The 13,786-nt window shown below is 37.4% G+C and overlaps 1 protein-coding gene across 5 annotated transcripts in view; it reads left to right on the forward strand.

Moving 5' to 3' along the window:
- Positions 1 to 11,875, forward strand: part of slc12a7 (solute carrier family 12 member 7) — a 154,785-nt gene extending 142,910 nt beyond the window's left edge. For 3 of the 5 annotated variants that reach the window (XM_008108883.3, XM_062980829.1, XM_062980828.1), the window contains 3 exons: positions 2,350 to 2,364; positions 10,476 to 10,609; positions 11,174 to 11,875. In XM_008108883.3, coding sequence (XP_008107090.2) covers positions 2,350 to 2,364; positions 10,476 to 10,609; positions 11,174 to 11,265 — 241 coding nt within the window. In that variant the 3' untranslated portion in view covers positions 11,266 to 11,875. The remainder of the gene's footprint in view (positions 1 to 2,349; positions 2,365 to 10,475; positions 10,610 to 11,173) is intronic. The other 2 variants (XM_062980827.1, XM_062980830.1) reach the window with 1 other exon arrangement.
- The last annotated feature ends 1,911 nt before the right edge of the window (positions 11,876 to 13,786 follow it).

Genomic DNA, 13,786 nt, shown 5'->3' on the forward strand with positions numbered 1-13,786 from the left:
GATGGTGATGTTATCTCAGTAATTGTTCCCTAATGGTGGCAGTAATAAAACCCTGAATAACTGGAGAGGGGGAAATCCAGTTTTCTTTATATATTTTGCAATAAGATAAAAGAAATGTAGCTGCTTGCTATATTTATTATCTGCTGTGTGGGGGAAGTCTAAAGTGCTTGTCTTAATATAAGTTCTGTTTTTAATATAACACTTTTAATTTGATCCACGACTACATTTCTATAAATATTGTTTCTATCATAAATTAGCACAGCAAGAAATAACATTTACTAGGTAGCTGCAGGACGAACTGTGAAAATGAGTCATATTTTTAGTAAAGCATCTGAATGATTTAACAGCTATAATATACATGATTCTCAAGCTTCATGTGCTGTAACAGAATAGATTTGGTGTTTTGTTTGGAGAATTAGCATTCAAGAGAGTCATGGAAACCTGTTTCCTCCAAGGCAGTGATATAAAATCTTTCAGATAGGAATTTATAACAGAGCTTCTTAAAGCTTTCCACTCTGAACCCCTTTGACCCATTAATTTTTTACGCAGCCCCACATATATAGGTATATAAAATAGGTATAAAAAACAAACATTTGCTGATGACAAATAATAATTTGCAAGCTTGTTAAACATGCTAATTTTCCTTTTTGTGGAATACAGCTGTAGCATTTTCTGCAGAGTTCACTGTAAACGCTGCACATGTAAATGTCTAAAACAGCCAGTAGGTGATGTTCAGGAAAAAAATTCAGGACCCCAACATTGAGTTCAGGGGACTCCATTTGGAGTTGAGAACCCTTAATTTATAGGATTGCAATAAATGTGTGTATGTCTACATATACATCAAGAGCATCCATATAAATGGGATAAGAACATCAGTCCAGTTTTAATTGGGAAAAATTGCTACAGAATTGTGACATGCTTGAATGTCAGGTGATATTTATTTATTTATTTATTTATTTATTTCTCTCCATGGGTCAGGATGGGGAACAACATTAGCACATAGGCACATAACACATTTAAAAACATGAGCACCAATTATAATTATATAACCAGTTAAAATAGCACTACGTCTTTTTAAAAAGCACATGTATTAAAATCAATCAAATCAAAAACTTATAATTAAAAACCTGTCCGGAGGGATTGGTCTTTAATGCTGTTTTAAACTCGGACAGTGTACACTGCTGTTAAATTGAGGTGACGCAGCTTTGCTCCTGTGCCTTTTGTTGCTGTTCAGTGCAAAGATGTGCCCTCCCTGTGAGAAAGTAAGCTGCCTTCCCTCTGCCAGGTTAAAATAATATCTGATCTTTTCCAAATGCAGTGTTCATCTGTTCTCAGGAATTAAGGAGATGCAGTGATGCTATTTGAGATTTTAGATGAAGGACCATTATGGAAGAGAATTTAGGATGGAGGCCTTTTTAGGGCAAAGGGTTGAAAGTTGGATCTGGATACAATCACATGTCTAGTAGACACATTAAAATCAATTGGTCATGTCTGAGTGAAATGCCACCAATTTCAGATAATCTCTTAAGTACAGTAGAGTCTCACTTGTCCAAGCTAAACGGGCTGGCAGAAGCTTGGAGAAGCGAATATCTTGGATAACAAGGAGGGATTAAGGAAAAGCCTATTAAACATCAAATTAGGTTATGATTTTACAAATTAAGCACCAAAGCTTCATGTTATACAACAAATTTGACAGAAAAAGTAGTTCAATACGCAGTAATGTTATGTTGTAATTACTGTATTTACGAATTTAGCACCAAAATATCACGATATATTGAAAACATTGACTACAAAAATGGCTTGGATTATCCAGAGGCTTGGATAAGCGAGGCTTGGATTAGTGAGACTCTACTGTATAACTAAGTCAGGGTCCAACTCACAGCCAACTTTAAAATACATTTTAAGAGCATTTGTGATTGCTTTTCATGCTTAATAACAGTCCGCAAGAAGTTGTTTATGAGAAATATAGGCTGAACTATGAGGCTGTTTCCACCTATTTACAAATACACTCCACTAGAGAGATCACATGAACACAATTCTTCCAGTTCATGCATAACTTCAGTCTATCTGGAAAGGAAAGGATTGGGAGAAGTGAAAGGATAGCATTCACATCCAAGAGCCATTTCTTTTCTTGTATACGTTGAGAAATATATGTTTATTAGAAACACAGGAATACTATAGAATTTGCTTTTTAGGAAGAAAAGCACACAACACATTAATGTATGCATGATTAAAATGTTGAAGGGCAAATAAAATTATAATATGTCCTATGCTGTATTGGAAAAAAATGTCACAGAGCTATATATTTATTAAGTAATATATTTACACATTTGTTTCTTTTCCATGTAGAGAATGGGGAAATCTGTAAGTGAAATTTGATTCAATTTAGGTTATTTTTTTCCATGCTTTTCTGTGCTTTGTTTAACTGTTGTTGCATGTCTTCTTCAAATTAGCCGCTTTTAATTTTCCCATAAATGTTTAAGCATGTGAATGCAATGGCTTAGCATTCCTAATTTTTATGGTTTTTCTTTTTCTAATAAGTTTCTCTTTATACATTTTTGCTCTTCTTCAGAGTAAATCATATGTCTCATAAAAGGGAGGTCACCATTTGCCTGTATATAACTATTGACATTTCCTTTATCAAAATCCCAGGAGTGTAACTTTCCTCCCTAATTATCTCAATTAGCAGATGTACAGTAGTTTCTGGATAAGCTAACATTGACAGAATTTCAACAATTATGGCAACAACATGTAGAGTGGCTTTTAAAAGGGGAATACTTTTTTTTCAGCCCAATGGGTTTGTTAAGCCATAACATTGTTCATTTTCCAGTTGCTTCATTAGTGAGAATATTGCTATGGTACCATATCCTTCTAACCTCCCTTCTTCCCACGTTTCAAAAAGACAACAATCTTATCATAAGTTACTATTGCTAGACATATCTATGTTCTGGCAGATCATTTAGCCTCATGAAAGTGGCACAGCAGTATCTTTTTTTCCTTAGCAACATCTTCCATTTTCCCTCTTTGAAGCACTACTAAAGGTTTTCTTTACACTTTTTCTTTTATTGCTGTCTATCTCCATTCTTTTGTTCTATGATTTCTCTCTGTGAGCCATTATTTCTTTATATCAAAAATCTTTCCATGGAGCATTGATGTTCCTTCACTTTTATACTCATTTTTCTAAAAAAATTTTTTTAAAACATATCCATCCTCTATCATTTTATGGCACCTACTCAGCCTTGACCCAGTAAATGTGATCTGCATGCAGGAACAGGTTTTCTGCCCACATATACGGGTTTATTGATTGCACAAAATCCCACTATGGGGCGGAAAACAATTTGTATCCAGCAACGCACACATTAAACCTATGACTTTTCCCATACTCCTGACAGTTATGTTTCTGCATGGGTCTCTTGCAAATCCATTCACTCCCACATTTGGGTGAAATGGGAGCTGATTCAAACTCTTAATGTGGGGAAAACGCCTTTTGATCTGTAGACAAAACTGAAGCTCTTTAAAATATAAACATAGAAATTCTGTAAAAAATGATACATTTTAAAAGGAAGGAGCATAGATTTGGATTATATAAACTTGCATGATGGTGGACTTTTCTACCTTAGAGAATCATCCTTGAAATGATGAATTTGTTTTACCTTTCTTTACTATAACTTTTTTTAAAAAATTCTCAGCTCATATCAGTTTTTTTTCCATGTTAAAATTAAGCTGTTCCAATACAGGGATTTTCTCACAGGGCTACCATTGAAGAGGTATAGATAGAAACATATAGCCCTCCCCCTAAATTTAGAGAAAGTAAACCTGCCAATTTTTCATAATGGGATCCAATTTCATTCCCAAATACATAAACCCACTTCAATGACATTTCTTAATAGTGATTCTACAGTTAATGCAAATCGCCACGGAAGCAAAAATTCCATGAGAAAAGGGTCAATATGCCCCAAGTAAAATTCTTCAACTCCATCAGTTGATGCTGCTTATAGCCAGGGCAACATCCTCAATTATTCTTATTATCTGCAATTCTGTTAGGTTGGAGTGGACTTTAACCTAAAAATAGACTTTGTCAGGGACTGGCTGTGCCACTTTACAACCACCCCCCTCCCCTCCCCAGAGGATTGACTTAAATTAAGATCATAGCCCATGATTCTGGACTCAGTTTTAAGAACCAGACATGGGCACTGGAAGAAGAGAGCAAATGGTATCTGAAGCTCTTGGCTAAAAAATGCAAAAGGGATCCCCCAATGCAAAGATTAAGGACTGTCTGCAAAATAGCATGGGATTTCTCACTCTCTGAATATTGGCTGAATATATTAATTGTCACAAACTTTTGGGGAAAGGGAAAGGAAAAATATTATATCATAAATGGTTGCCATCTAGGAATATTATCCATAATCTGCAGTAGTCTATGAATTCTGTTGGAGATATGGTAGTGTTAAGATTGCCATTTTCTCCCACCTGCAGAATTGTGGGTGGACACTGCCAAACCTACCTACCCATTACCAGTAACACATGAGCAGCGTGTTCTCCCTTGCATGGGAAAGAAGGATATTTAGGGAAGTGGTACTGATTTGAATGCTTCCTTGTGCAACAGACTCAAAAGACATTTGTATAAACCAAGATTATATGGATATATGCCACCAACAGCATGTTGATTAAAACTGCATGTGACATCCCTGCATTGCAGGTCTGATGCTATATGGGTTCTATAACAAAATGTACCATAATTCAGGAATCTAAATTATCTCATTGTAGTGTATGAAAGTTAAAGTAGCGCAACTGCTGGACATTCTGAAGACACTGTCTCCATCAGCAAATATCCCAAGCAACAGCTTATGTTAGTCTTTCTGTCACCAGTGCTCATTACTGAATTAAGAACTTTCAGACTTTCATTGCACTTGGAAAGTCCATAGCAATGACCCCATCCATAGCAATGACCCCAGGAGAGTAAAGACAAAGATCCACCCAGATAAAAGGTGTTCTTACCATACATCAAGGGAACTACTGACCGCATAGGCAAACTGATGAAGAAACACAACCTACAAACTATCTACAGACCCACAAAGAAAATCCAACGAATGCTACGGTCAGCAAAGGACAAGAGGGATCCTCTCACCTCTGCAGGAGTCTACTGTATACCATGCAGCTGTAGCCAAGTCTACATAGGGACCACCAAACGCAGCACCCAAACATGAGTCAAAGAACATTAAAGGCACTGCAGACTAACTCAACCAGAGAAATCAGCCATAGCAGAGCACCTGATGAACCAACCTAGACACAGTATATTATTTGAGAACACAGAAATGCTTGACCCCTCCAACAGCTATCATGTCAGACTACACAGAGAAGCCATTGAAATTTACAAGCATGTGGACAACTTCAACAGAAAGGAGGAAACCATGAAAATGAACAAAATCTGGCTACCAGTATTAAAAAACTCAAAAATCAGAACAGTAAATAAGAAGCAACACTCTGGGACATGGGAACTAGGGGCAGCTAACAAAGGATGCCCCCAGACAGAAAGTAGCCAATAGATTAAGCCATTCAATGCAAATTAGGGTGATTAATTTCAACATTCACGCTGGCCTCCAACTGACAAGAGTTCTTCCCTCACCCTTGACTTCCCACAGATATATATAAAGCTTCCTTGCTGAGTTTCTCCATACCTCACAACCTCTGAGGATGCCTGCCATAGATGTGGGCGAAACGTCAGGGGAGAATACTTCTAGAACATGGCCATACAGCCCGGAAAACATACAACAACCCAAAAAACCCCTACTTTTACATATGCATCTAGGTGAAAGTGGCAGTGAGCTTAATGTTTATTTTCATGGATCAAAGTTCCAAGAATCAGTATAGAGCAGGCAACTAGTACTGATGAAAAGTCTGCCTGAAGAGTGTCATATGCAACCCAATTGAGTAAACGTTGCCCCTCTCTTTATCCTCAGGCCACTTGTTGATGCATACTGTCTTCATTAATGGATTGACATCTGTTTTTTTTTAATTCTGTTGCAACAAAATAGCATCAGCTGCTATCCTTTCCTTTTTGTGGCGGTGGGATTGTGTACTCCTGTAAGGCAACATGCTGGGATGATGGTAGCAGCATTGCTAGTAGGGTCTCCCTTGTCAGATAGGCTGAGGAGCCAGATTAAATTCATCAAATAGCTACTGGGCAGCAGAAGTAGTGGGGAGTGACCCTGGCAGAGGATCTCTCAGAGGCAATGCAAGTGGCACCATAACTAACACATGTTAGCACTGCTCAGAAAGAGGCATGGGGTAAATTCCTTTTGAATGTTTTTTTATCACAAAATTGTATGATGAGACTATCCAAAAACGAAACAAGAGATGTTGCCATACTATTACACTTCCAGGTTGAAAGGCACTCAATGATCTGTGTGGTTACAGCACATATGACGAGTAGCACCGTCATTAATGATCTAATGATACAACTGGGCACAAGTTGAAAGATGTTCAGCTGTTGACATGCCTAGAGATGAACGGAAAGTCTGAAGCTGCAAAACACATATTATTAGAACATGGTATGTATGAAGCATGGATCGGGGGAATATAAACATATTAAAACATGAAATAGAATGTGTAAACATTCCAATACATCAGATCAACATGCTAAAGTGGTGAGGAATTCACAGTTTGAACCAGATAATTGAACAGCGTTTTACTCAGGAAATGAACATTTAAGAAGAAATAGGGGAAAGATAGCCAAAACAGTCAAAAGATATAATACAAACTCTTTCCAAATTATATCAAGACTTCAAGGAAAACCCATAAGTATAGCCATAATCCAAAATTTCTGTTCCAACTACTGAGGTAGAAGAGGAAATTATTCAACATTCTGTTCCTGAAATGAAATTCTGTGTCTGAGTTCAGGAAAAAAATTAATTACACAACAAAGCAAAACTTGATAATTATAGGTAAGTGGAAGGCAAAAGTTCAGAACCAGAGCAGAAATCATGATTATAGAAATATTTGGCCTAGGATCAAGAAATGAAGCAAAAGTAAAAGGTAACAGAATTTGGAAAAGAACCCTGTAGACAGCTCTTCAACAAGTTGTACACAAAAACAAAGAGAACTACTGCAATAATTAATGCAGAGAAATAGAAAATGGTGACAGAAAAGGAGGAACAAGAGAACTCTTCCACAAGATCTGAGAAATCAGGAAATTTAAACCAACTGTGGGATGCTACATTGACAGCAGATGAATCCTTTTATATAAAAGGATTTATCCAAGGAAGAACCATTCGAAGATGAACATACAGTTTTAGAAAGTGAAATAAAAGCTGCACTCAACTTGGATGAAATAAATTGCCAGTAACAGGTGACTTACCAGTAGAACTGCTTCAAGCTACAGGGAAAGAATATACTCTAGTTCTAACTAAAATTTGTCATCAAAGATGGAAAACAAAAGAGTAGCCAAAGAGTGTAGACACTCCATATACATTATAGCTCTTAAGAAAAGGCTAATCAGGAAGCACAGTAATATAATGCATTAATCTCCCATGAAGTAAAAGTGATGCTCTTCTGCAAGAAAGACACTTTACAATGTATGGAGCAAGAAATGTCAGATTTCCAAGCTTGTTTCAGGAAAGAAAAGAGCACTAGGGATCATATTGTAAACATTCCGGTATATTGGATAGTGAGCACACTGAAAAATTTCAGAAGAAAATCAAGACAGAATACAGAGAAACAGTGGTTTTCAGTAAACAAGTGGGCCAGGCAAAGCTGCATTTTGTACATGGAACATATATGTATAGCAGGAACAAGAACTGAAGAGAGGAGGCATAAAAATTGGAGAAAGTAACACTGGTAGTTTAAGATATGCAGATGATACTATACTACTACTGGAAGAAACTAGCAAAGCCTTAGAACGATTGAAGAAATTCTAGGAAAGAAGTCCAAAGGCAAGTTTACAGTTAAACATTAAAACAATAATGATAAATATGACTTACATAACTTTTACATACATGATGAACATATTGAAATAGTTCAAGATTTTTCCTTCCTTGCCTCAGTTGTTAATCAGAATGGACACTCCAATCAAAAAATCAGAAGAAAACTAGGATTTGGAAGGGCAGTTGTGAAGGAATTAGAAAAGATCCTAAAGTCTGAAAACACATAATTGAATAGTAATGTTAGGATAGCCCATGCCATAATAGAAGAAAACTTATTTGAAATGTAGTTCTGGAGAAGGGTGCTGCAGATATTGTGGACTGCTGAAAAGCCAAATAAATGAATCCTAGAGCAAATCAAGCCTTAACCATCCCTAGAAGCCAAGATGACTAAACTGAGACTGTTTTGGTTTGGACATGAGAAGACATTGGAAAAGACAACAATGCTGGGCAATATGGAAGCCAGTAGGAAAAGAGGAAGATCACGTTCCAGATGGATAGATGCAATTAAGGAAGCCACATCCCTGAATCTACAGGATCTGTGCAGGATTGTTGATGGTAGGGTGAATTGGAGTTTTCTGATTCATCGGGTTGACATAAGTTGAAGTTGTCTTGGTGGTAGTTAAGAACAATAAATTGTATATTTAGAGAATTGGGCCCCTCCTTATCAAAATATCTTCATGAACATCGTTTTGGGAATAGTTGAATTTGAGAAAAATAACTATACTTATTATATTTTAATGCTACAGTAATTTATTGGTTCTCTTTATTGAGTGACATTCACCTTGTCTTTCTTATTGCTTTACACATGATTAGTTTGATCACTGTGACAGCATTTGCGTCACTAGTCACTGATTATCTTTGGTGATCCACTTAACCTATTTTGTGTATGTTTTTTTTCTTTACATATGAGAGTCTAAAGTACCCCAGGCAGTGCTTTATTTGTACATCAGATTAGCAATGGCACTTTATTCCTGCATTCCCACCAAAAGCCTCTCAGAGCAGCAGTCTTTGAGAAACCAGGAAATATCTCCTTCCAACATACATTTTTTTTTAACTTTTAAGGGGTTAAGTTCTGGGCACAGGACCTTTTAAATTTGAGGGGTTTTTTTAAAAAAAATCTATTTTTAAGGTTGTCTGCGGCTATGTCTATATCAATTATGATTGCATTTTCAGATTTGGTCTTTTCTTTTTAGAGAGAGGCAAGTTTCCATGCCTGCCTCTTTGGGAAATGAAGCAAATGCATTGCTTTCTGTCATGCAGAGGACATTCCACTTGGATGTTCCCCAAAAGGCTAATGGGGTGACTAAGTTCATGAAGCCATTTGAAACAAATATAAATTCGCCTTCTTTCTTTTTGAAATTTCTGTCTGTGAGACACAGGTCTTTCTAATTTTCAAGCCTTTCAAATTCAAACTTCTAATATATTGAGGTAGAATTGACCAATTAAGATCTTGGTGCTATACCCGTTTATACATTCTATATTTCTGTTTCTTTGAGAAAGTGAGATATTTGTTTTGTTCAGATCAGAGCTCTCAAAGAAAGTGTTCGAAAATAGTTGCAATTGACAGGCTTTTAGCACACAGAATTAAAAGTTTGGGTTGGTTACATCCTAAGGGACAAAGAAATGGGATGTTGACAAATCAGCTTTGCCTTTCCTAGAGCAGATGAGTGGAAACTGTGGTGGGAAGCACCTCCTCATCCATGGAAAAGAGTATTGTCAAAAACAATCTCTGACTGTTAGGGGAATGAAGACATAGCATAGGTTATGGACGTATTGGACAAGGAGGACAATGAGGAAGAACTTGGGAAGCAACTGTCATAAAGCTATTTTTAAAACTATTTTCAAGGAGGAGAGGTATCGCTATAAACCAGTGGTGCTCAACCCCAGATGCTTTGACTTTCAACTCCTAGAAATCCTAACAGCTGGTAAACTGGTTAAGATTTCTGGGAATTCTAGGCCAAAATACCTGGGGACCCACAGGCTGAGAACCACTTCTATAAACTCACAGCATGAGGCATCCCTTTATACATTGTCAGTTTCTGGAATCCGGATAGCATCATCCCACAATGAGATTTCTAGATGGAGCATGTGCATTTGGATGGCATAAAGTCATATGTCAGATGGAGATGGCAATGCGTGTCCTGAAGAATTTAGACATATGCTGTGCTTGAAATCACATGCAAAACATTTCTATCAAATACATATGGAGATTCATTACTTGATTTCTTCACAAGTGAAACTATAAAAAGTACACTTATCATTCCATATGATACATGAAGCAAGTCTGTGGGAAACCAGATAGATTTGCTTTAGAGGTTTGAAACAATCCATAATCGCAGTCGACTGTCCTTGTTCTTGAATTGTAGATATTCTGCCATGTTTTTGCTCTTGTGTTTTTTTTTCTTTTCCATATAGACATGACATTAGTTGCTGATTACTAAGCATTCTCTGTTTGTATGGCTTAAGACATTTTGGCTGCAGCAGAAGCTTTTGCATTTACTGTCAATAAAATGGTGCCAGCTGATTCAACTCTTGATTGTTGCTTTGTCATAGGAACCAATCCAATGTGAGAAGGATGCATACTGCTGTCAAGCTTAATGGGGTTGTGCTAAACAAGTCACAGAACGCCCAGCTGGTGTTGCTGAATATGCCTGGACCTCCAAAAAACAGACAAGGGGATGAAAATTGTATCCTTTTATGTGTTATATGCCATGACTCTTAGTTGTTTTTGCTGGAAAATGGCTACAGCTGTGGAATTCTTCAAAATAAAATGTGGAATAGATGAGGGACAGTCTATATGCATGAGATGGAGGGATAGTATCTAAGTTGTTTCTGATCTCTTAACATTGGCACAAGCATCAGAAGCATTACATCAGTGTTAAGTCTATTTAATAACAAATATAATAACATCTTTTTAATATAGCAGAGTTTTACAGTCTTGAACCTTCACAACAGCTCAGTGTTTTCAGAGGCCTGAAATTAAGCATACCAAAATAAAACGGTCCAGGGAGGGGCAAAAACAGTAGAATTGTTCTCTGTGCCCCTTAGGGATTGCTGGGGGCATCAGACAGCTTAAAATACATTTGAAGGATGATTGAAGTCACATTCCCCAAGATCCTTAGATGTGACAATGCACCCTGACAACTGCCCACTCCAGGGTTATGATAACGGGAAGCTTATAATATTATTGTAATAATCATAACAGGTTTAATTGTATACTATGTTGCTAAACCTTGATTTTATAAATCTAGATATGGAGTTCTTGGAGGTTTTGACAGAAGGCTTGAACAGAGTACTGTTGGTGCGAGGAGGAGGTCGTGAAGTCATCACCATTTATTCCTAATTATTTTACTGAACGCACAAATATCTCTAGTAGCAACATCTGTTTTTGGATTTCAGTGCAGAACCTTGGCAAATTGTGGACTAATGACTTTGAGCCAGCCTTGTGTTTCTTGCATACAGAATAGAATCCAAGAGTTAAAACCTATTTTTTCTTTCCCAAAATTATGTAAGCAAAATTGTTTCCTACATAGAACTCTTAACATTTGTATTTACTGAGGAAATGTGTTATACATCTGTATATTTTTTTAATGTAGAAAACAGGGAGACTTTTTTTGCTCTTGGGTTGAGTATGGGTTATGAAGGGACATTCTTTTTGCACATAAATTCTAAATATGGCAAATGGAATATATGGGGGTTTTGTCATAGGAACAGACATTTAAGTTCTTAGTACTTTTTATAATGGTGAAAGAGAGATAAGAGGTTTCAAGGAAATATTTTTTTAAAAGTCTGGTCTCCATATTTTGTACTATTGATCCTGCTGACTGATAAGCAGGTTCTGTTTACCTATCAAGTCTCCCCGGTTTTGTGTTCATATTCAGCCACAAATATGTGAATTGTTTAGCACTGTATTTTAATTAAAGATCGCTGGTTGAATAAAATTCTTCAATTTACCCGCTGTTATCTAACGATTTGAAAGTGCCACTTTTACTTATGATAATCTAAGCTTAAATTATTGCAGTAGAAGAAGAGGGGCAGCCTTTAAAAGGTCATCTATTAAAAATGGATCAAATCAAAATCTCATTTTAATACCATGGACTAGCACCTGTTCAGTATTTATGAGATCATAAGTTGGACTTGCAATCTTGTAACCTTTATGATTCACGTTAATGAGAAAACGTGACTCCAAACCCTATTTTTAAGCACCAAACTGAAGGGTTTCCAAGACACTGCAGGTGAGGATGATGGGAAATTCAGCATTCTCCTGGTTGCAGGGCATATTCAGAAAAACAGTAGGACTCTGAGGGGATCTCTCCAGCTCAAAGCACACACAAGAGCACTGCTGTCGTCATCCCCTAATGCCAGATAACCTCTTCATAAGTTGGCCAAGGCTTTCATGACAGATGCCAATCTCAATGCTTTGCAGTTTGCCTCTAGGCAGAAGGAGGCTGCAGCCAGATGCCATTTTTGGCTTAATAAATAGGAATGCAGATACCAGATCAAATACTAAGTGTGATATATGTCACTTCAAGGATTCCAAATTGTTAGGTGATACCTTGGATAAAGTGTTCTGGTTGAAGACAAGGCATGAAGAAAGCTCTACCTTCAACTGCTAAGAAGGAAAATGAATAATTTAAATCTAGGTCTCGGTTCTTCTGTCCTTACGAGTCACTGTTTAGACCTTTCAGTTGTTGTAGGAATTCTGCCAAGCCACAATGTAGACAACAGCAATCCTTGGGGTTCAATAAAGAATTTGCCTCTTCTATCAACAAGAAATAAGAGGACACACCAATGCTTTTGACTCAGAATTACTTCAAGTGATGACATGCTGCCAACATTTTCCCCATCACTAGGAGTAGACATCTTCTGAAGCTTGGATTTGCAGGATGGTGAGGGAAGAATATATGATAGATGTTCCTTCGGAGGCCTCCAGATTACTTTGGCAAATTCCACATGCACATATTTATAGAGGGCCATCACTGGATGCTCCAAATCATAACCCACCTAGTTCAAATACAAATAATAGATCCAGTGCCTCATCACCAGGGATCTCAATGCTATTTTTGATCCCTAAGGAAAATAATGGTTGGAGAGCTATACTGAACCTGCAGAGAGTCAATCAATTTGTCATAAAGCAGATCTTTGCAAGAAAACTCAGTTTTGGAGGGAGTGCAGGAGAGATTGTTTGCATCTCGTGACCTCCAGGAGGCATAGTTGCGTATTCTGGTGCACCCAGCTCACAGGAAGTAACTCAAGTAACTTCCTTACTTCAATGATCATTTCTAAAACAGAACTTCTGTCTATATCCCTCCTCTGCCCACAGATATTCACAAAGGTGTTGGTTGCCTTGGTGGCACATCTGTCTACCATATCTAAACAAACTGTTGGTTTATTGTCCATCACTGGAAAGAAGCAGGGAGGGTGTCTGGACCATCTTGGATTGCATTTCATGTGCTTGTAATCAAGAGAAGAAAAATTTTGATCCAGCATCTTGGTGTCATCATAGCTTTGACTCACCCAAACTGTTTCTCCCAGAGGATGGGGAAAAGATGCTACAATTCCTGATCAGTGTAGCACTCATTCAATCCTCAAAAGCTGATGCTAAAGCTGGGCCCTACCAAACTGGCCTGATTTGCTAAATCAAAGAAGCCTTCAGGCTGGTGACAATTTCAAGCCTAGCGGTTGAGTGGGAAAGTAGGTGGAAGATGGAAAATGTTATCCAGACTCTTCTCTCAGCTAAGAAGCCCTCCACTGGTGCAAATGAAAAGGGATGTATCCTCATTATGTGTCAGTGGGATCCATCCTGGATTACTTGCAGGAGGGCTTGAATAAAGGTTTGAATACGAATACCCTAAGGAGGCATG

The sequence above is a fragment of the Anolis carolinensis genome, chromosome 4, assembly GCF_035594765.1.
Source record: "Anolis carolinensis isolate JA03-04 chromosome 4, rAnoCar3.1.pri, whole genome shotgun sequence".
Taxonomy (NCBI): Eukaryota; Metazoa; Chordata; class Lepidosauria; order Squamata; family Dactyloidae; genus Anolis; species Anolis carolinensis.